This window comes from Hydra viridissima, unplaced genomic scaffold, assembly GCF_058129835.1.
Source record: "Hydra viridissima isolate aposymbiotic clone 2 unplaced genomic scaffold, HvirCarnegie_v1 scaffold_11, whole genome shotgun sequence".
Taxonomy (NCBI): Eukaryota; Metazoa; Cnidaria; class Hydrozoa; order Anthoathecata; family Hydridae; genus Hydra; species Hydra viridissima.
The window spans coordinates 8,255,557-8,278,875 of NW_028324310.1; the positions used below are offsets into that span (position 1 = coordinate 8,255,557).

General features: G+C 29.2%; 2 protein-coding genes and 1 pseudogene across 2 annotated transcripts; 2 read left to right on the forward strand and 1 right to left on the reverse strand.

Moving 5' to 3' along the window:
• Positions 1-921: 921 nt before the first annotated feature.
• On the forward strand, positions 922-3,582 carry LOC149882015 (uncharacterized; annotated as a pseudogene).
• Positions 3,583-4,223: 641 nt separating this feature from the next.
• LOC149882016 (uncharacterized) lies at positions 4,224-8,767 on the reverse strand. Its single transcript, XM_090065880.1, has 2 exons — positions 8,560-8,767; positions 4,224-4,748 (listed from the first exon to the last, which is right to left on the reverse strand). The coding sequence occupies exon 2, from the start codon at positions 4,746-4,748 to the stop codon at positions 4,224-4,226; it is 525 nt and encodes a 174-aa protein (XP_089922006.1). The 5' UTR covers positions 8,560-8,767.
• A 7,633-nt stretch (positions 8,768-16,400) lies between these two features.
• Positions 16,401-20,995, forward strand: LOC145191451 (monocarboxylate transporter 14-like). The gene is made up of 4 exons (XM_080068558.2): positions 16,401-18,419; positions 18,564-19,258; positions 19,448-19,817; positions 19,913-20,995. Exons 1-4 carry the CDS (start codon positions 18,248-18,250, stop codon positions 20,671-20,673), a joined length of 1,998 nt encoding a protein of 665 aa, XP_079924684.2. The 5' UTR covers positions 16,401-18,247; the 3' UTR covers positions 20,674-20,995.
• Positions 20,996-23,319: the final 2,324 nt, after the last annotated feature.

Below are 23,319 nucleotides of genomic sequence, written 5' to 3' on the forward strand. Positions count from 1 at the left end.
TAACTAATTATTATACTTAATTACCGCTTTAAATGATAAATGTAGTGAGTACTCATGATTCTTAAATAAAAAAGTAATTTTAAAATTACAAAAAAATATTTTTATTGCTAAAAATTATCTAAAGAATAACTGCAATATTTTAAATTTTAATTCGCTTACAAACGGGTAGAAAAGCAGTGTCAGAGAGCATCAAAAGGCAAATTATAGGAACGGTCAAATCAAAGAATCATAACAACGTTGAAATTTGTAAACTTGTGGGTGTTTCTGAATTTAGCGTTAGAAAAACCGTGAAAATCTGGGAGCTGACAGGTAAGGTTGTTGACATGCCTCGTTCTGGAAGACCATGACAAAAGTAGCATATTCAGAACCAGTAGAGAAAATCCTAGGCTCAGCAATAAAAAGCTAGCTCAAATATTCAACCAATTCTTTTTTAATCGAAATGTCAGCGGAGAACTTGTTAGAAAAACTTTAGCAAAAAAAGGAAGAATATACGTTAAAAGATTTGAAACTGAGAAATATTGTGAGCACTATTTATGAGCAAGACGACAAGGTGGTGGAGGCTCAGTAGGCATATGGGGATGTTTTTCCCACAAATGCTTTGGTATTTGTAAGCTGTATAATGTATCAATTAATATACCTGCAAAAACACACTTTGAAACACATTAGGTTCCATTTTTTGCCAGAAGGAAGCAATACATCTTCTAGCAAGACGGGGCTCCAGCACACACAGCACATAGTATAACACACTGGTTTAACACAAAGAAGATCAACTTATTGCCTTGGTACCCTGGATCACCAGGTATCAACACAGTAGAAAATATTTGGTCATAAATCAATGCTCAATTAGTAAACCATCAAATTCAATCAAACAAGCATTTGAGGCAGCTTTTGAACGAGAATTGTTTAAAAGTGTCACATGAGATGTACATGAAATTGGTCGAATCAATGCAGAGACGAGTTCTTGTTTGCCATCGAGGCAAAGGAGGACACTTTAAACATTAAATTTGTATTTTTTTAAATTTTTTATGTTCTACACCTTAACTCGATTAAACTTTTATGCAACTCATTTTTTGATTATATAATTAATCATTTGATTTTTTTTTGTTGATCTTATCTTATCAATGTTAATTGTATAGCTAATTGGTTGTTCTTTTAAAAATAAAAATAAAAATTAATTAAGCTCAGTTTTCTGATTTTTTATAGTTGAAAAAAAACCCTGAAAAGTTTGATTGAAATTAGCATCTCGATAAAACTTTTGTGCTGTAACAAAAACCAGCTGAAAACTGGAATTAATTGCTTTTTAGTTAGTTTTTAAGAATTAACCAATTTTTTCACCTTTTTCTGAGACATTATTTTATTTATTTTTTATTGCGAAACTCGCACACAAAATATTCGCTTTAGTGTCTTTAAGATTGATAGGGGCAAAAGCAGTTTAAAATTTAATTTGAAATGTTTAAGAGATTTGGTAACTATTAACTATATTTTAAGAGATTTGGTAACTATTAACTATTATTTTAAGGGATTTGGTAACTATTAACGATATTTTAAGAGATTTGGTAACTATTAACTATTATTTTAAGAGACTTGGTAACTATTAACTATTATTTTAAGAGATTTTGTAACTATTAACGATATTTTAAGAGATTTGGTAACTATTAACTATTATTTTAAGAGATTTGGTAACTATTAACGATATTTTAAGAGATTTGGTAACTATTAACTATATTTTTGACACTGCACTTTGATTTTAGATAATCATTCCTAAGATCTCAAAAAAAGGTGCCCCAATAGTGATTTTTTTTAAAATTTTTTAATCATAAGTTTGGTTAAAAAACTAAGAGATCCCACCAGATTTCATGTCAGTTTTAACTTTTTCCAAATGATAGGTAGGGTCATGGCACCCCTTACCGTGAAGAAGCACCTACCGTGGTTTTTTAAAAAATTAGTAAATTTTTTATGTTTTTTTTTAAATTTATTTTTTTAGAATTGTTTTATACAAAACTAACTTATTTCACTAATAATAGATTTTTAAAAAGATTTTTAAACATTTGAGATGTTTTTTTACCCGTAAATGATTTTTTATTGCTTTCTTAAGAAAATCTTTAACAGTAAAAAAAAGTTTGTCTAGTTTTTTTTATGGCTTAAAATTTATATGATTTTTTCGATAAAAGTTTAAAATAGTTGTAAAAACATTGAACATTTTAAATCTTATCAAAAAGTATAAGAATTTTTTGTATAACATTGTTTAATCATTTACACGGTAGGTGATTGCGAAAATTATAATACTTTGCACTTACCGTTTATAAAAATATTTTTTCGGACGTGTTTTAATTTGTGAAGTTCTCTCTCTAAAAAACCATTTAAGTTAATTTAAGTTACCAATTAAAGGTCATTTAACCCCTGGGGAGTATTTATTTGATATGTTTTTTATACTGTTTATTTATTATGTGAAATGAATTCGATTAGAAAGATGCAAGGTTCAAAAAAGAATAAAAATATTCGAAAAAAGACTTTTATATTCAGAAGAACAACTGCATGCAGCACTTTGAGCTTTAAATAAAGCTGAAAAAATTTTATGTGTCAGCAAAAAGTTTAATGTTCCTGAAAGTACCTTACGCGACAAATTATCTGGTAAAACCCAACCCAAACGGCAAAACTCTGGCATTAAATAATATTTTGGAGAACGAATTGGTTGCTTGGTTAATGCAGTGCGCTAACATGGGATTGGCCATAACAAAAAAAGTTATTAATTAAGGCAGTACAAAAAATAGTTAAAGGGCGAGGTATAAAAACACCATTTAAAGATGATATCCCAAGTAAAAACTGGTTTTACAAATTTATGAGCCGTCATAAGGAAATATTGCAAAAACGAGCAGAGCATATTAGTAGAGCTAGAGGTCTTATAACTGAAGCATCGATAAGAAAATGGTTTAATGAGGTGTATGAATTATTAGGTGATGATGCGCAATACCTTAATGATCCATCTCGTGCTTTTAACTTAGAAGAAACTGGTTTTGAGTTAGCACCAAACACTGGAAAAGTAATTGGATTAGAGGAAGAAATGTTGATAAAGAATACAAGAACAGCAATAAGGAAAACCTTACAACTCTATTTTGTATAAATGCAAATGGTGAATTTGCACCATCATTAACATTGTACAAGTATGCTCGAATGCCAAAAAATATTGCTGCTGCTGCACCACCAGGTTGGGGTCTCGGTAAAAGTGACAGCGGCTGGATGACTGCCGAATGCTTTTATGAGTACTTCACAAATGTGTTAGTAACATATTTGAAATCTATTAATACACAATTACCAATATATATGTTCATGGCTGGACATCGCTCGCATCTGTCTAAAGAGCTCAGCATGTATTGCTCTTTGGAAAGAATTCATTTGATTTCGTTGTTTCCTAATGCTACACACATCTTACAACCATTAGATGTGTCAGTTTTCGGACCAATGAAGAAAAAATGGCAGAACATTTGTTGGCAATTTAAATTGGATAACGGTTTTAATGAAATTCGCAGAGAAAATGTACCAATGTTGTTGCCCTTACAAAAAAACCCAGTGAACTTCCAGTGAAAAATTGTTCCAAAACCCAGCGAACTTCCAGTGATCTTTTCCAGCGAACTTCCAGTGATCTTGTTCCAAAACCCAGTGAACTCCCAGTGAACTTTTCTAGTGAACTTCCAGTGATCTTTCATAGCTAATTAGCTATGAGAGTTAACTTTCATGTTTTTATATATAAAAAATGGAAGTTTAGCGAATTCGCTGGAATTTTATTTTTTAGGATATATATTTTTTTAAAACGTTCATAAACATTTTAAATATTTAAAACCGTTAAGCGCGAAAAAAGACAAATTAAGCATAAGAAAAAAAAAAGTTTAATATAACATTTATTTAAAAATATCGATATTTAGAATAAAAATACAATGTATAAATAATAAACTACCTTAAGTATGAATACAAACTTTCATAAATTTTTAACAAGAAAATAAAAAGTAAATTCACTAATATAAAGTAAGTGTTTTTTTTTATTGACCTTATTTATGGCTCAGATTTTGTAAATCTGAGCCATAAATACGGGAACTCCATCAGTATTAACAACAAGTCTAATTGTTGCTTGCCCATTTTCTTCAAGATCTGCTAAATGTATCCAATTGTTATCGCAAGTATTTTTAAGCTGTGTGTTTATGTTTAAAATATGAAAAAAATTGCATTTCTTATGAAGATAGGATGATGTAAAATATTTTAAAACATTTTGGACACTGCTTATTAAGACTTAAAGCAACTTCACAAACATCACAAAAAAAAACTTTTTCATATAACTCTTTTTCTTTCTTAAAAAACTTTAAAAACAAATATTTAGATGTAGGCAAAACACTGTGTGGCAATAAAATAGTTAAGAGAGTTAACAACGCCTCTAAGGCTTCGTAGGACAAATTAAAGCGCAAAACAAAAGTCATTATGCATAAACATGCATTAGAGACATTTATCTTTGCCCCAGGATACAGAGGTGGACTCTCTGAACTTTCATTTTCATCAAACTCATTATTGGTTGTTTCATTTTTTGGTTCATCTAAGTCAGATAGATGATCCATAAATTCATTGTCAATAGAATGATTGTCATCAGAGGTACTCTCATTCTGTTGTTGAGCACAGTTAACTTTTGACATCCTCCAACGTGTTGTTCTTGGAATAATTACTTCCCCTGATTGCCATTTCTTGTAGCAACCAATTCTAGGCATCTAAAATAAAAGAGGCAAGCAGGTAAAATTAAATTTTAGTTAAACAAGATTAACATCAGAAAGAGAACAAGAGAAACTATTGTGCTTAACCTAATTGTGCTTAAATAACAATGATGCTTATTTTACAGCTAGGTCTTTAGTATATACAATACAAACTATACTTTTATTTGATGAAAAATTTTTTATCAAGTGTATGATGTATATGTAAATATCAAATGCACATATATGTTAAATGAAGGTGTTTAAGCGGAATAAAATTTTATAACTTTATTTAAATTTTATAACTATTCAGAAAATTTAATATTCTTTTGAAAATTATAAAACTTACAAAATATCTATTCCGATGAGTCTTAATTGATGAAATTTTCTGATGTCTTAATTGATGAAACACAGTGTAAAATGAAATAAATTTGATAAATGATTTTTACTAATTTGCTATGTTCTTTTAAGAACATTGAGCACTCTATTTTAAGAATACATTTAAAATTATTTGGATATATACGTGTATATATATATATATATATATATATATATATATATATATATATATATATATATATATATATATATATATATGTATGAATATATATACATAATTGGCCATAAATTAGAGCTCACTATTTTTTTTTTTTTTTAAATCCTGTTTGATTGAAATTATTTTAAAAACTATTATACTTTTTCAATATTTTATTAGTATTAAATAACTAGTATCATGTTTACTGTTTAATTAACATGTGGTTTCCTTAAAATTTATTTTGTACTCCTAATTATAAATAATTTGATAACAACTACTATAAAAATTTTATTTTTTAACTTGGTCAAAAGTTAAGGCTCACTGCTTTATTTTTAAAATTTAGGTAATATATTTATGATTTTTTTCAATAATTTTGATTTTATTATCATCTGCATTTATTATTTCTGATACTTTTTTGCTTTTTGTTTTAAGTAGTACTAATAAAAACACGAATAAATTAAATAATAAAAAAGTTACAAAATGAGCGAAGAAATACAGCATGAAACTCCAAAATCACGGTCGAGAATCTCTGAAAAAACACATTATGAATCAATTTTTCTTCGAAACCAAGGACTCATCGTCAAATCTCATCGTCAAATAGCAAATAAGTTAAATATTGCATATTCAATTGTTGCACCTATTTTAAAACGTTTAACTGAAACAGGTGACATTAAGGATCGGCAACGATCTGGTTGGCCACCTGTAACAACACAAAGAGATGAACGCTTATTAATTCGTTTAATGAAACATGACAGAAAATTATCGTCAAGCGCTCTCTGCCATAAACTAAAAAATACATCTGGAATAAAAGTGAGTTCAAGAACTGTTAGAAGAATTCTTCATAGAAATAATTATATGTGGCGATCTGCATGCAAGAAGCCAAGACTTTCAAAGAAACAGCAAAAAGCAAGGATTGCATGGTGCAATCAGCATAAAAATTGGCCTGATTGCAAGTGGCAAAATGTTATATTCTCTGACTAAATGAATGTTGAGGTAGATATGCGAAAATGCTGTGTTATGCTAAGGCGATCACCTAAAGAGAGATTTGATTCGAATTGTACATTAAAACGAACAAAGCAAGGTAGTGGGAGTATAGGCATTTGGGCCTGCATGAATTATGCAGGACTTGGATGCTATCAATTATTTGAAGGTAGACTTAATGCTGATAGATATATTGAAATTTTAGATAATTGCCTTCTTCTCTCAATTGATATATTTAAAGAAGAAAACAGTAATATCATATATCAACAAGATGGTGCGCCATTCCATACAGCAAAAATATGCAAACAATGGTTTGTCGACAACCAAATATCGATAATGTCTTGGCCTGCTAACAGCCCTGACTTAAATTATATAGAAAATTTATGGTCATGGTTAGATCATCATCTTGGAAAAATCAAAATTTCAAATGTTGAGCAATTAAAAATTGAAATATAGAAACTGCTTGACAATGTGCCTAAAGAAATAACTCAAAATCTTGTAAATTCGATGCCAAAGAGAGTAAACCAATGCTTACATGAGAAAGGAGGTTCTACAAAATATTAAAATGCTTTTTTTTATGGTTTTCCATTTGTAAATTGTTGTTCTTATATATTATTTGAAATATAACCTTAACTTTTGTCCAAACTTTTTTTCAAAATAATATAACATGTTTCATTATTTTTCAGTTTTTGGTATCACGACCATTATGTTTAAATTTATTTTTTTGATTTCCATAATGTATATAGATTTTACTTATAATGTTAAAAAACAAAATATAAAAAATGAGTTTTGTTCTCAATTCATTTTATTTTGAATTAATGTTTTATAAAAAAAAAAAAGTGAGCTCTAATTTATGGCCAATGATGTGTATATATATATATATATATATATATATATATATATATATATATATATATACATATATATATATATATATACATATATATATATATATATATATACATATATATATATATATATATATATATATATATATATATATATATATATATATATATATATATATATATATATATATATATATAGGCGCTACTGCAGTTTCTCCCCCCCCCCCCCCTTTTTTTTTATGATTGATTATGATAGAGAATTTTATGCTGATTCAGAAAAACATAAAAACATAGGCCTGAAAATTAACGGAAAGTGCTCTAATTCGAAGTCAAAGTGCTCTAATTCGAAGTCAAAGTTGTAAAAAATCCCACTAAAAACCCTAATATTCGCCATTTTTTTTCAAAACGCTTTCATTTTTAACGAAAACTAATTACCGTTACATTGCGCAATAAACAGACCTGGTTTCCATCAGCCTTTACATTACTGTTTTAAAGTATTATAACGAAATTGTTATAACGAAATGAAATTAATGGAAGATTTCAAATAAAGGTTGAACGTAGGATTTGAGAATGCAGACAAACTGATGAATAATTATCATTGTATCGTACGCTGGTTTTTTTATTAAAAAAAAATGGTTTAAAGGTTACTATTTCTAAATTTTACATGTGATAAAACAACAATGAACTAAGTTTCAAAAGTTCTTCTTTTAGGAAAAAAAACTGTTGATTTCTTTTTTAAAATTTATTACAAAAGTACATTACTTGCAATATAGTTTATTCTCTAATAAATCAAAAAACGGCTATTTTCATTACCACAAAAACTTGCGCAAGATAAACATACTTTAACAACTTTTTTAACGTAAAAACCATGCTATTAATGAATTGCTTTTGTCAGCAAAAAGATCATTAACTTATTATTTTCAAAATGGCGAATATTAGGGTTTTTAGTGGGATTTTTTACAACTTTGACTTCGAATTAGAGCACTTTCCGTTGATTTTCAACTCTATGTTTTTATATTTTTCTGAATCAGCATAAAATTCTCTATCATAATCAATCATAAAAAAAGGGGGGGGGGGGAGAAACTGCAGTAGCGCCTATATATATATATATATTTGACATATTTTTGAAAAACTTTTTTTTTGTAATTATAAGGACTCCTTAAAATATTTTTTATTCCAAAAAAATTTTAAACCTAGTGTTTTTGTATTAGATAGAACACATTTAGGGGGTGGGAACAAATTATTTTCAAAAATGCTGTTTTTGGGACACCCCAATATATATATATATATATATATATATATATATATATATATATATATATATATATATATATATATATATAAATCAATCGTTATCTATTATGTTCAATAATCTACAATAAAGAAATTTATAATAATAAATTTTAGTGAAATTATAAAGTTGAATATGTATTCGCTTTAATAAAAATGAACATACTGAACAACATACCTGTGGTTTTGGAAATTGAATAGAACTTAAAATAATAGAACTGAAACTGTAGATATAAAAAAACAACGTTTACTTTATTACAGAGACTGGAAAAAAATTTTCAAGATGTTATATCTGTCAAATTTCAAAAAAGTTATGTTAGCTAAAGTTATATCAATATTGAGTTATGAAACCCGCGGCGTTTTCGATTATTGAAAATCAGCGCTATATTTCCACTAAGGTTTTAGATCACTGGAAATAAAATGACGTTTTTCGTTAAACTTCCAGCGATAGCTCCAAACAAACCATAAATTTAATAGAAGCCAACAATAATGTATCAAATAATTAAATCGATAAAGAATTGTATTTAGATATTTGCAGTACGCAAAATGAAATCGTATCTAGTAATGTTAGCGAATTCGGAAAAAGCGAAATTATTGATGAATCAGTTGAAAGTAAATCAGCAACAGATCCAACAGATTCAAATAAACAAATAATAAAAGATGTAAATCCATTACACGACTTTCTTTTATGGCCAAAACAACCAATCACGAAAAAAAGGCTTAAACAAGTTGAACGATTACCGAGCGTTGTAACTTCATCCAAATGGTTAGAGATTCAAATAACTAAAGAAAATGCAAAGGAAGAAGAAGATATAAAAAAAATTGAACGTAAAAATAAAGCTGCTAAAAAAAAAGAATTGAAAGAAAAAAAAAAACAAGAAAAATCTAAAAGATAACAAGCTGTAACAAAAGAAAATAAAAATAAAAGACAAAAAAAAAAACATTTAAAAAAAGAATTTAAAAAGAAAAAAGGTTTAAATTCAGAAAATAGCTTTGGTGGATAATTTTATAACCGATGTCTTCTTTGTTTTGTAATCATAATAAGATTATATATTTGTTTCTCGATTTAAATATATAAAACTAAAATTAAAATATACGATTTTTTTCATACACTGTAGGTGGAGAATCGATTACGGTAGGTGGTGCTTCATCACGGTAGGTGAAGAAACGTACTAGCTCTTACAAAAAATTAAAAACAACATTAAAAAAATAACTTTACTCCAATTCGAATTATATAATTTAGTTAATAATTGAGTATACAATGTTAATTCGAAAACCCTAAATAAAAATCTGTTTCTGGTTTTGGTTTAAAGTTAAAAGTTTTCTTAAAGTCGCGGTGGGGGGGTGGGGGGTGGGGTGCCAAGACCCTATATATGAAAGCAGGAAAAATAAAATTAGTTGCCCGAACTTGCCCCAATTCTATATACAACCTTTTGAAAAAAGTCAAATGTAAAATTTCATGTTAATCATTTTTCACACATTTTTCACTCTATATTAGCACTACTGAGTTAATTTGTAATAACTCAAAAGCCAACATTCAAAAACTGATGCTCAAACAAATCATGCTAAATTTCAAAACTCAAAAATCAAAAATTCCATGATTTGACTGCCTACTACCTGAATTAAACGTTTAAAAATAAAACTTGCGTAAAAAATAACGAATAGTAGTTTATTGCTCACGTTCATCATGAATATACTTTTAGATTTATTTTCTATCATTCAAGAGTTTGGAATTAATCATGATAATTTATTTGAGGCTCTTCTACTTGAGTTTTGTAGATTGAAGGGTCTAGACCATGGAAGTATTGATGAAACTGAAATGATAAATCTCAAATCTAATTGTAAATTCAAATCTAAATTACTGAACCTTCTCAAGACTTCTGGAACATGAGCAAACCTGGCTGGATAAAGAAATAACAGTGAACAGAAAAGACGTTCCTGCAAGTCCAAGTGGAAAGAACAAGGACTGGGAAGATCATAGTGAGAGAAGCAAAAGGTCAGTGTAGTAATAAATCAATTGAATTCAAACCAATTCAAAAAGTAGTTTACTCACTTATATATTAAAAAAAGGTTACCAAATTGGCTGAACAACCTACTTAAGCATTAGCATTAGCTTCAATAAGAAAAGACTCTGGAGATCCTGCCATGAAAGATTTTATTTTTGTTACAAATCCTGGAAAAGTTAAAAGCATGAAAGTTAGTTATCCGATAAAAATGAAAATTAAAGATGCCTTGAGCTTTAAATTCAGTGTGATCTTTCAGATGAACAGTATCAAATTATCAGAAATTCATCCATAATACAGAATACAGATATTTATCCTTTATTTCAAATTAAGAATGAAAGGCAGAAATATTATCCTGAGGGTGTAGTTCTAACAGAAATATCTGCTTCAACTCCTCCTCAGAGTTTGTTTAACCATACTCTGACTAGGATAATAACTTTTACTGAATGACAAAACTCTATGAGAATATTTTCTCAGAGTAGGGGGGTGGGGGGTGGGGGATGGGGCTTAAGGGTGGGGAGGTTAAAGGTGTAATTCATATTAAAGGGGCTTTTGATGGTGTTTCCAAAATGTCTATAAACAAAAATATACTGATAAAAATATTGGAAAGACCCAAGTTAACGAGCAAAGTCTTTTTCGGACAGCTATTGTTCCACTTAAATTAACCATCATAAAGGAAACAGTATGGTTGAATAAGAAGCCCTCTAGTACACATCGTTATTATACACACCTCCAATATCAAAAAGAAACGAAAGAGTTGATCAGAAATGAAGATGAACATCTTAAAGCTGAAATGAATTGACTGATCGAGTTTGAGGTAAAGTTAGAAGTAGCAGAAGGCAACCCCTGAAAAAAGTAGTTTCATTAACCGCACTAATTTCAAAAACCACAAGTCTGAAAATGGAAAACCACTTCCCCGTGATGTTTCATCTTTTTTAATGAGGTAATAACAAAATAAAGCTGTTTTTGCTAATAATACTTCTTTCTTTTTTTATTTTGGTCATAGAATAGTAAGATAAGATAATACGGCATTTTTGTTGTTAGAATCTTTTTTATTTTAATTTGTATATGTGTGTTTTGGTTTGAGGAACCCAAATTTTTTTATTTAAATTAATCTTTGTAAACGTAAAAGACTCCATGAAGCATACGCGTGTATTGTATGCCTATAAATAGCTAGATAAATGTAAAGTTTATTTCAAAAATATATGGTTCATATTTTATAAATGGTATCATATGATATTTGGGATCGAGGGATCCAAATTTTTTATTTAAATCATTATTTGCGCACGTAAATGACACTGAGACGCCTACGCGTGCGTTATACGGTCTCGGGTACGCATAAAATTAATTCTATGAACAAATTTAAATGTTCTGACCCAAAAAACACAAGTATTTCTGTATCACATGTTTACGCTTGATGGTTATATAATTTTTGCCATTTTTTCACCTTTCTGACTCACTGTGCTGCGCAAATAGCCATAAAATAGTGTATGTGAATGATTTGTGACATTTCTCCACTTCATGTAGACGTTGAACTTTGTAAGCCGTTTAAACATCATATATCATATTATCAGATTAAAAGCTAAATAAACTGTGTTTTAAATCATCCTCACTTTATTATAATCTATAAACGGATCGAGGTTTTATTGTAAATTATTCTAACAGAAGTCTGAGATTTTATCTCGAATGACGAAGTTTTCTGCAAAATCTCTCAACATAACAGCCTTTTTTTTTCCCCATATGAAGTTTATGTTCTAAAGTATATTTGCTCCGTAACTTTGATAAAGAAAGTTTGAGGTCTCTAACTTATCCTATATATTCTTCAATCGTTGCACAAACGATCTTTAGATTCCATATGTTTGCGAATGTTTGAAGATTACCTCTGAACTGCCGAGATTTTCAATCACCGTTTGTAATAATCCTGCTGGGACATAACTGACACTTGTGAATCGTACATCCTCTGCTTTCAAAAAAAAGGTAGGCAGGCCTTTATAACTATCGTCTATTGGAAAAGCTTCAACTAAAAATTTGATTTTAAGGAAATGAGCAAACATATGCACTATGTCTACCAGTCGTATCAGCTAAACGCACCATTTTGGTCTCAGTGTAAAAAACTTAAAAATCAAATGTAAGCGCCATTTTATAATAACTTGAACTAAGTTCAGCATTAAGTTTTTTTTATCTTTCCACGAATAAACTACTTCGTTAAATCATTTTAAAAAAAAAAGGGAGTTTTTAAACATTCAAAGTTAAAAGAATTTAGAAAAAAAAACGGTGCGTCTTATTCCTTTGATATAAACGCATGCTTGTTTCAGTTCTTCAAGACGCATGCGCAGAATTGCTAATCCACTAAACCCTTTAAACTTATTTTTATAGCAAGTTTTAGATAACAAATATATGTATGTATAAGAACCTTTAACTCCAGAAACTATGCTGTTTTAATGTAGAGTTAAGAGTACGAGTTTAATAAACTTCGGAAAATTCAATTTATCTTAAAAGATTGATATAGAAATTGGTTATTATTCGTTGACAAAAAAAGCTTAAAACTAACGAATTCGTTGGCCTCGTAAGCTTAAAACTAACGAATTATCCTTCTTAGGAAATCAGCCAATAAAACTTTAATAATTTAATTTCACTTTAGTATTCTCTAGTAACAAAATATTCAGGTGTTAATTCATCCACCAAGCTTCCCATTACCATTTCAAAAGCTTCCCATTACCATTTCAAAAGCTTCCCATTACCATTTCAAAAGCTTCCCATTACCATTTCAAAAGCTTCCCATTACCATTTCAAAAGCTTCCCATTACCATTTCAAAAGCTTCCCATCACCATTTCAAAAGTAATTCAAACTGTCAACAGGTGCTTTTATACCAACCAATCTTAAAATACGTTAAGAGAAATTTTATGACCAAATTACGAACAAATTATTTATAGCCCTCCTTGCACTTCTTTAATTCAAAACTTGGATTCCAAGAAAAATTTAGAAGTTGTATATTTATTCACTTTTATTTTTTATTTTTGTGTGGGCAGAAAACAATAATTACCATTCAAATACAATGAAAACAGGGCTGACGATAGCAAAGAAAAAAGCTTTTTTTATCTAAAACGTTTTGTTTGTTATTGTCAGCCATTCGTTGTACAGAAAGAAATTATGCCTTGGAGCATCAAGATATGGTAAACTAGTTATTCACCATTCATAGTAAAACAAAGTTCATAAAGTTACTTAATTTCAGCGGTTGTTGTAAGCAGTTATGGTTCATTTAAATAAAAAAAACTGATCACTCTGGTCTCGATTGATCTGGTTTTGTAAAAGAAGAACTTCAATTACATACAAAATTTAAGAAATCAAACGTGCTTTGTAAACCGTGCGCAGCTGCCGAAAATGGAATTGTGAAGGTGGTATTTAAAATGTCCCTCAGTGTGTGTTTATTTATTTTTGCAGTTTAACACCTGATTCATTTAAACATTTTTCTCTGGTCTCGACTCGTTAGTAAAAACGTTTGCCTCGGTTTGTTAACAAAAATCATAATTTTTTTACAATATTAACGTCTTATAACTGAGTTAGTGTCATTTTCTTTAATTTTATTTTTAGTTATTTCAAAGCCAAATTTCATCTTCAGTTGTGTAATTGATTGATTTTTTATTCAGTTGCACGGGTGCGTCAACCTTGTTTCTCAATTGCCTCGCACTTTTCTTAATTGGATGAGTAATACGTTTATATCGAAACAAAATTATAAACTTATGTTAATGATTTATTTCTTATCCGTTCTACGCATACAACACAGCTCAGTGAATTCCTCGTAACTTTAGTATTGATGTTGTACTGCATAATCAGTGATCTTTTCTATGCAAAAATGTAACCAAACAAAGGGTTTTATGGATTACTAGCGACTGAGTTTTTTTTAAATGAAATAGGTTTATGACTGGAATATTTGCAGCCTGTTGAGTCTGAGTAAGTCTAATTCGTGTGGTTAAAAACAGCAAATTTTATGATTTTGAGATGTGGTTAAGTATTAAAGCTGTGGCATCTGAAGTATTTTATTTGTCTGCTTGCCTATTAGCTGCTACTTTTAAATCTTACAAGATAATATCACTTATTTGATGCTACTCTTTTTTTCACTGCTAAATATTTCCTCGATGCAATTGATTAATGTTGTTAAAGGAAAATCCTGGTCAACAACCTGGTTTCTTCTGATGAGCCAACAGCCTGGTTTCTTCTGATAAGCCAACTGTCTAGTTTCTTCTTACTTACAATTTCCTCGGGAGCTAAATTTTTTAAGTCTCTGAATTCTATGGCTTTAATGCCGGCTTTATGGTTTAAATGCTTTAATATAAAATGGATTGTTTAAGATTTCCAGAAAGTATGTACTGGGTTGTAGGAAGTTATAAAGCTTGAAGGTCACGAGAAAATTAGTTTTGAAAATATAGGTTTATAGGAAAATATAGGAAAATATAGGTATAAAGTAAGCAAAAAGTCTACTTTTACCAACTGTCAAATTTTTTAAAAGACTATATCGTTGTAACAGAGATTTTGAGTTAAATTTTCAAAAGTTACTCACTATGAGTGTAAAAATTACAACAAGCTTTTGTAATTGTCATACAAAAGCTTGTTGAAATTTTTATCATTCATACATACATATATACATACATGCATGCATACATACATACATACATACATACATACATACATACATACATACATACATACATACATACATACATACATACATACATACATACATACATACATACATACATACATACATACATACATACATACATACATACATACATACATACATACATACATACATACATACATACATACATACATACATACATACATACATACATACATACATACATACATACATACATACATACATACATACATACATACATACATACATACATACATACATACATACATACATACATACATACATACATACATACATACATACATACATACATACATACATACATACATACATACATACATACATACATGCATGCATACATACAATGATTGCAGGGAAGTTGTCGATTAAAACTGTCTAGCTTGAAATGTATAATTAAAAGATAGACAGTTGCCTAATAAGGAATCATTGCTGGTTCCTTATTAGTCAACTGTCTATCTTTTAATTATACATTTCAAGCTAGACAGTTTTAATCGCGTATTAAGAGATTTAAAGTGTCAAGTTGCTTTCTCTATTGCAAATATTTTTGTTTTTACATGGACAATTGTCTATACCTGTTTGTCTAATGACATTTTAGAAAGGTTTTTAAACAGATTTATTTTATATTTTTTGTTTGCTCTAAAAATGACATGTTGATCCGGCAGGATATTATAACATGACTTGATCATAAACATCGCAAATTTTAGGAGAGTAAAAAGAACCAGATGATATTTAGTTTTCTTTCGACTTGATGGAAAGCCTTACATTTCTAAGATGAAAGATTTTAGAAATGTAAGGCAACGATCCTCGAAAATCATCGAATAGACCTGTAAAATTTACTCTCATTTTGTATGCATAAAAAAGCTTGAAAACATTTCTGACCAACCAAAACTTTATATTAAAAAAAAATATTTTTCAAGAAAAAAGAAAAAGAAAATTCCGCATTTAATTATCAACTTTTTAATTCAATGTCACTGCATACGTCATTGCACATAGCACTGCACAATTTTATTTACAACCGTCTATACAAAACACGTTGTGTGGCTCATGAGCAGTGAACGTGAACAGTGTTACATAATTTTCATTCAGTTTATGGGTAAATTTGAATCCGCCATGCTCTCAAATACGGCGAAATAATAAACCCCTGAAACGCTCAAAAACTTTTATAAATTTGTTTTTCAAATATGACCAACATTTACGTATACTTTATTTTAAAAATTTCATAGAAAAAATAATCAAGGAAGAGCTTATGTTTATAAGGTGTTTTATAGGCATGGTTTAACTGCGTACGTGTGTATTTCCATGTTCTAAACAAACAATGCTCACGGTGTTACAGCAACTGGTATTCAGTTGCAAAAAGGAAATGTTTTTTGAATGCTCCCTGGATAATATGAAATGACATTTGAATTGTAATTACTTTAAAAATGATAATATTCTACTACAAGTATCAGTTTCTTTGCTTTTTGATTGACTCATGGAAAATGTTAACTTTTTTATTCGAGAAATTATATTGGGTTGAGCGATTCACTAACACCACTAGGTTTATATTGCGATGCCTTATTAAAAATGCTGAAAAATAATGGCAACCTATGATAATGGTAACGTACTTTGTTCTATAATTGTACAATCTTTTATATCATAAGCATTCTACATTGCACAATATTATTTAATATTCTATAACTGTAAATACTTTATTTTGCTGTTTATCATGTACTGACCATTTTTTAACCAAACAAAAACTTATGAAATTCGATGATAACCCAAAAGTTGATAAGTTTAATTGTTTAGTTTTTTTTATCTAAATGCAGCAACGACTGTTCTTTTTAATATTGTGTTTATGAAAGAAATTCACGAAGATGTTATAACAACGTTACCAACAACAATAACAAAAAGAATAAAAGTAACTAAAATTAAGTAAGGAATATTGAAAAAAAAAAGTATTTGATTCAAAAAATTATCAGAAGCTTTACATTTGAGAACCGAAACTCTCTAGTAAATGTAAATTCTGGTATTTGTAAAAACAATTTATCATCTATAAATATATTACATTTGTACTAAATTTTAGCCGATCTTTAAAGAAAATTAAAATTGACCAAACGGACGTCACTCAGCAGTTCATAGGGCTTAAATGGCGCTCAAAAGACGCTAAGGGTTTAAAATGTCAGCACGGCATGGTTTTCAGCAGAGCTAAGCTAAAACGTAAATTTATTAAAGAGTGCATCAAAAGTATCTCTAAATATTTGAATTAAGTTTAGTTCATAATGAATGTTCGAAAAACAGTTAGGATGTGTACTTTATTAATCCCCACTCTATTTTCAACGGAAACAATCTAGCAGGCTATAAAAATAAAACACCGACCTTAGGGAGCATCAACATCACACAGCTGGTTAAACAACAACTCCTTTTGATGATAAAACGAACAAAAAAGTTTTTACTTCTACCTTTAAACACTTAAGTATGTAAAATATTATATAAAAGTTGCGCTACATAAAATATATTTTAAAAAATATATTAACAAACTGTAAAACTAATGAAAGATACCCGAAAAAAAATTTAGTATCAAAAATTCAAAAAGTTTCGATAAAAATGAAGTCAAAATTTAAACTAACTTAAAGTAAAAGAGAAAAAAGTGAAGCGGTGTAAAAATTTAAAAGAATTATTTAAGAATTCGAAGGCTGACAAATAATTTTTAAAGTGTACTTTTTTAATTAATTTAATTGTAATTTAAAAAAGTTAAGCCATCAACTGGTGGCATTATTTTTATCGTGCTCTTCCCATAGTATTCTGAGAAAATGTCATATTAATCTCTTCTAATGCTGATGAGCTTTATTGTAAGATTAGATTTTTTTGATCACGTATAAATTTAGTTTTTATAATCTGAAAATTTTTTAGAAAACGAGAAATATATTGGTGAATTTTCAAAAGCTGTCTTTAGCAAGTTTTCGTTTTTATTGTTTTATCCATCATATGTTCTATATATTTTATATTTCATCTATTACATTTATAATTTGATTAATTTGTTTTTTAAAAGTATCGCTAATTAACTATTTAACAATAAGATTAATTTTTTTTCATCACAAGAAGAAGATGAATGATGATATTAAATATCTTTCACTAAGAATATGAACTCTTCATTTTGTTTTTAAGTAAAAAAAAGATTTTGGAAGTTGTAAAAAAATTAGAAATGTGCTCTTCAAAGAAAAGTGATTGTAAAACACATCCCGACGGTGGTTGGGGTTGGTGTGTAGTGGTTGCAGCATTCATAACGCAATTCGTGGTGGTTGGCCTGCAGAATTCTTCTGGAGTTATATTTAATGAGCTTGTTCAAAAGTTCAACAAACCGCGTGGCGAAACAGGTAAACATCTAGATTTCTTACTTTGATGTTAACATTTGAGCTAATACTTTTCATAAATATTTTTCCTTAATCTTTCCCCTGATTTGCAGGTTTTCTTCGAGCAGAAAGAATGTCATTAAAGAGTTTAATTTTTTCCATTTTTAGGATTTGTGAGCTCTATTTCCGTAGGTATGATGTTTTTATTGGGACCATTTACAACGTCTTTATGCCAGAGATTCACGTGCCGTAGAATTTCTGCTTTGGGAGGTTTTCTATGTACTTTGGGTATGATAGCTTCAGCTTATGCTCACACCCTGGAGTTAATGTACATTTCGTTTGGAATAGTATGGGGATTAGGGACAAGTTTTTGTTACTTCCCTGCAATGATTGTATTGGTTCCATACTTTGAAAAGCGTCTCCCATTGGTCACCGGAATTGTATCATCAGGTAGCGGGTTTGGAACTTTAGTTCTCAGTCCTTTTATACAATGGTTTGCCCACCAATACGGTGTCAAAAATGCTTTTTTAATGTTGGCTAGTCTACATGGTATAGTCTTCTTTGCAGGATTAGTATATCGACCTGTAGGTAAAAAATATAAAATTCGACAGGAGGTTAAATATATTGACAACAATTTTGAAGAAGAAAAAGATGACATCGCTTTATCTTCACATAGTGATGAATGTCAAGCTGAAGATCTCAGATGCTTAAAACCAATAGAAAAGAAAACAAAAATGAGAAGAAAAAAAAATAAATGTGGAGATTCTGAAATTGGAACTTTGTTTCGAAATAAGGCTTATGTTGCCTGGTGCTTCGGCTTATCGGTGTTTATTCTGGGATACTTTGTACCGTTTGTACATTTGGTAAGTAAAAACTGGTTAGATAAAATGTTTGTGATCTACTAATTTGTGTTGAGTTCAGTAATCCAGTTCATATTTGAAATATTTTAAAATATGCTTGACGAATATTTCCACAAAGGCTCTATATTTCCATACAGGCTCCACACAATCATCAGTGAAAGGCAGTTATTTATTGCATGTTATTGCTTCTAGGTTCGTTATGCAGTTTTAATTGGAATTCCTGAAGTAAAATCAGCTTTTCTAATTAGCACGTTGTCAATTTCAGCGACAATTTTCAAATTGGTTAGTGGAAAGGTGGCAGGCTTGAAGGGGGTTAATAAAATGAAAATTTACCAGATTGGTCTGCTTTTAATGGGAATTGGCACAACACTAATTCCAATATCCCATTCATTTTTTGGTCTTATGGTTTATTGCGTTGTTTATGGGTTTGGTGAATCAATATTTATTGTGATGATTCCTCTAATTACTAAAGAAATTGTTGGTGTCAATCATCTTCCTTTAGCTCTCGGCTGCGTTTTTATGATCATGGGGATTCCAACAACAGTGGGTGCTCCGATTGCTGGTATAGGTCTAAGTTTCCTTTGAATTACTCTTTAAAAAAAAGTTTTTTTAGCTTTTTTTTAAAATGGTTTTTGTAGCAAAAATCCTTTTTCTTAGGTTGGATCTACGACTACTTCAATGATTATTCTTATGCGTTTTTCGTGGCCGGATGCATGAATGTTGTAGGAGTTTTAGTCATGTTTCTGGTGGAATATTTTAAAGAAAATGATGCTGCCAAAATGTTTATTCCGGAAAAAACGTCAAAAAGTTCTGAAGAAGATGAAAAACTTTATACAAATGCAAAGACAAATAATGGCGATCCTTTTCTGACGAAACATAAATGTTTTGGATCCAGTCAACAGATATTTTACGCAGATAATGACATAGATAAATTCAATAGAATGTTATGTGCTGAGTGCGAAAAAAATTGCATGAAAGAACTGAGTACAAGTATGTTAGAAGAAGGTGAAGATAACCGAATTCAACAAAATGTCACAACAAAACAACCAAAGTATTATAACAAACCTATATATCAACGACACTTGTTAAAAAAACTAAACGAAAGTAAAACAACTTTGTACACAGACTCCTCCGGCAAAATACCAATGTTTCTTTCAGAAAATCAAACTTTTATTAAAGAAGACCATCCTATTATACAAATTGCTTCTAATAAAAATAGTACCGATAATTTAAAAATGCTTTCCGAATGTCGAAATAACCTTGCAAAAAATACGAGTACTTTTCAGCATGTACCCAATAAAATGTCATTGACTTTTCTTGATAATTTCGAAGAAGATCAAGCTGACAAGTTTATTCAAGTTTATAATGATGAAAAAACTGGCAAGTTAATTGTTGAGTCAATCATGACTGCAGTTTAGCATGCAACTGAATTTTAAATCAATAATCAATATAATTTCCCAGATATTTAAAATCAACATTTTGAAAACTCTGTGATTTTGTTATACCAATGATTACAGTTTGTTTGGTAAAAAAAAAACTGGGGCAGTGTAATTAGAAACCTTTTAACAATAAATGGAGTAGCACGCCATTTTATGTAAATTTAAAACGTATTTGTAGATAAGATTATTTAACAGCCTTTAATGGCACTTGTTGTAAATAACTATATAATTATTTAAACAAACTAAATGCAATCTTTTGTGATCATAATTTCTCAACTTCAAAGAATATTTAATTTTCAAACCTATATCTTTTTCATGTTTTTTAAAAAATTTGTTTGTTTCTTTTCCTGTTCAAAGAGGTAACATTCCTGTTCAAAGAGGTAGCATCCTGTTCAAAGGTAGCATTCGAACTGCTGCTCTAAAGGTGATCGTCTGCTAAAATATCTGTGGGTTAAGTTTCATTTCTAAGTTGTAATTTGTTTTTTCGTTTTATTTTGCCGTTAAATAATATTTACAAAACAACATATTTGTAATGAATAAAATGTTAGCTGGAATAAGAAGAAAACACAAGTTTGTCTTCTTACCAAACATCATTTACAGTTAACGTTTTATGGTCAGTGTATGTAAGGTTAACGTAAAAAATTTATGATTAACGTGTTTTTATGGTTAAGGATTCATAGTTTTACTACCAAATGGACTTGTCAAGATTCCGGCTTCCGACTTTGAATTTAAAAAGGCACAGACAAAAAGTCAGAAAATTGTTTTAGAGCAATAAGAAAATAAACGCATTCAAAACTTTTATTCCATCTTGAGATTCGTACTGTTTCACCTTAGTTGCTTGAGATCGAATGGTTAGGTGATCATGATCATATGGTGCTTTTTAAAAGCTTATTTTACAAATTTGTTAATTTGATAATACATAAATATGGATATAGAGATATGGATTTTTTGATGTTGGTAGATCTTTTTTTCGGATTTGATTCTTAAAAAAAAACACTATGTAGGTTTACGTAAAATTTCTCCTCAACCGTCGCGCTTTTTAATAATAGCTGTCGCAGTTAAAATATATATTTTTTTAAAACACGCGCAACAAATAATACATTTTTTCGACCTCTTAGAGAAACATTTTGATATTTTTAATTTTATAATTTAATAAGAAATATTAAAATTTTATCAAATTAATGAGAAAAATTAAAAACCACTGAAGTTGGAATATAGATTGCCGTTAGGCTCGAGAACCATACTTGAGAACGTCAGACGAGCAATATAGTTACTTCAAACACTGTTACTTAATTGACAAAAGCGATTAACTTATTCTGTTGTATAAGCATTCTGTTAATAACTTCCTCGCTCATTATAACATAAATTCTTAAACTTTGTTTTCTAAAACAAAGCTTGAAGAATTCAATCTAACTCTGTGATGCAAATGCATCTTGGAAATTATCTTCTTAGAACTTTAAAATATTTTTTAACCGGTATTACAACCTATCATCTTAGTAGACGTAACTAACGCGGTTATAAATTTTACTAATATTATATTATTTTAAATACAAAAAATTTGTTTCTTGAGCAAACTTCTCAGTTGAAATGTATTTTTGACTTACAGCACAGGTGGATAAGATTTCGCGACGAGTTTTTTCTGAAATGATATGTATCAGAGGTGAAACCATACTAAAAATGAATTTCTGCGACTAAAATTTTAAAAGAACGCATCAAAAAAAGTAGAAATCTATGTTTCACCTATTTAAATTAGCATATATCAAGCCGTGTGTATATATACTAGGCCATGTTGATGGTCAGAAGTAAAAATGCAACAGTTAATAATCTAATTATTCAGGGAAAAACCTTTCTCTGTAAAAGCTTTTTGAAGACTTTGTTCATTTAAAGAGTTGGATTGCACAACTTCAACACCTCTTTTAATTACTGAAGAAAGATTGTATCTTGCTGAGTGAACTGACAGGAGACGGAGCACTCCTGAAATAACTGTATCCTGGAAAAAAACTGTTTCTTTATTAGCTAGACATTAAAAGATAATTTCAATATAGGTAGATTTTAGATATTTTATCTAATGTGCCATAAACTTTTACATTCACAAAAATAAAGCCGCATTGTCGAAAAAAAAACGTATCACTTGGATGATAGCGAGGTGTGTTTTACATGAAAAGATTCTACTGATTGTCATTTTAAGCTGAAAACGTATTTTATTTCAAGAACTAAGTTATGTAATATAATGCACACACATATAAAAAGTTGGAGTAATAGTGATCTTTTTAAAGATTGGATTCAAGAAGAAGATTACAATTTTGAACGCGATGACAGGAAGATTGCCCTGAAAGAAATTTAGACTGAATGATTACCTAATCAATCTTAACATTAAAATCACCTACGCAGCTGATAGAAATTGGGTCATTGAAATTAGCGCTAACTATTTAAAAAAAAAAAAAATCAATTTTAATATTCTTGATCATTAATTCTTCATATCTAAATAAGCTCTACGTCAAACTTTAAAAAGTGATTACTTTTATTTAACGTGTCCAAAATATATTTTAGATTTAAGTTTCATTGCCGCGCAAATGGAACTTTTAAGATTTCCCATAAATTGGAGGATTTTCTCTTTGATCCTAA

Excerpts from the sequence above, each read along its gene's own strand:
- LOC149882016 (XM_090065880.1), bottom strand. The coding sequence starts at position 4,748 with ATGCCTAGAATTGGTTGCTACAAGAAATGGCAATCAGGGGAAGTAATT.
- LOC145191451 (XM_080068558.2), top strand. The coding sequence starts at position 18,248 with ATGTGCTCTTCAAAGAAAAGTGATTGTAAAACACATCCCGACGGTGGT. Across the intron at positions 18,420-18,563 it reads CAAACCGCGTGGCGAAACAG|GATTTGTGAGCTCTATTTCC; the intron begins GTAAACATCTAG and ends TTCCATTTTTAG. Across the intron at positions 19,818-19,912 it reads AGTGGGTGCTCCGATTGCTG|GTTGGATCTACGACTACTTC; the intron begins GTATAGGTCTAA and ends CCTTTTTCTTAG.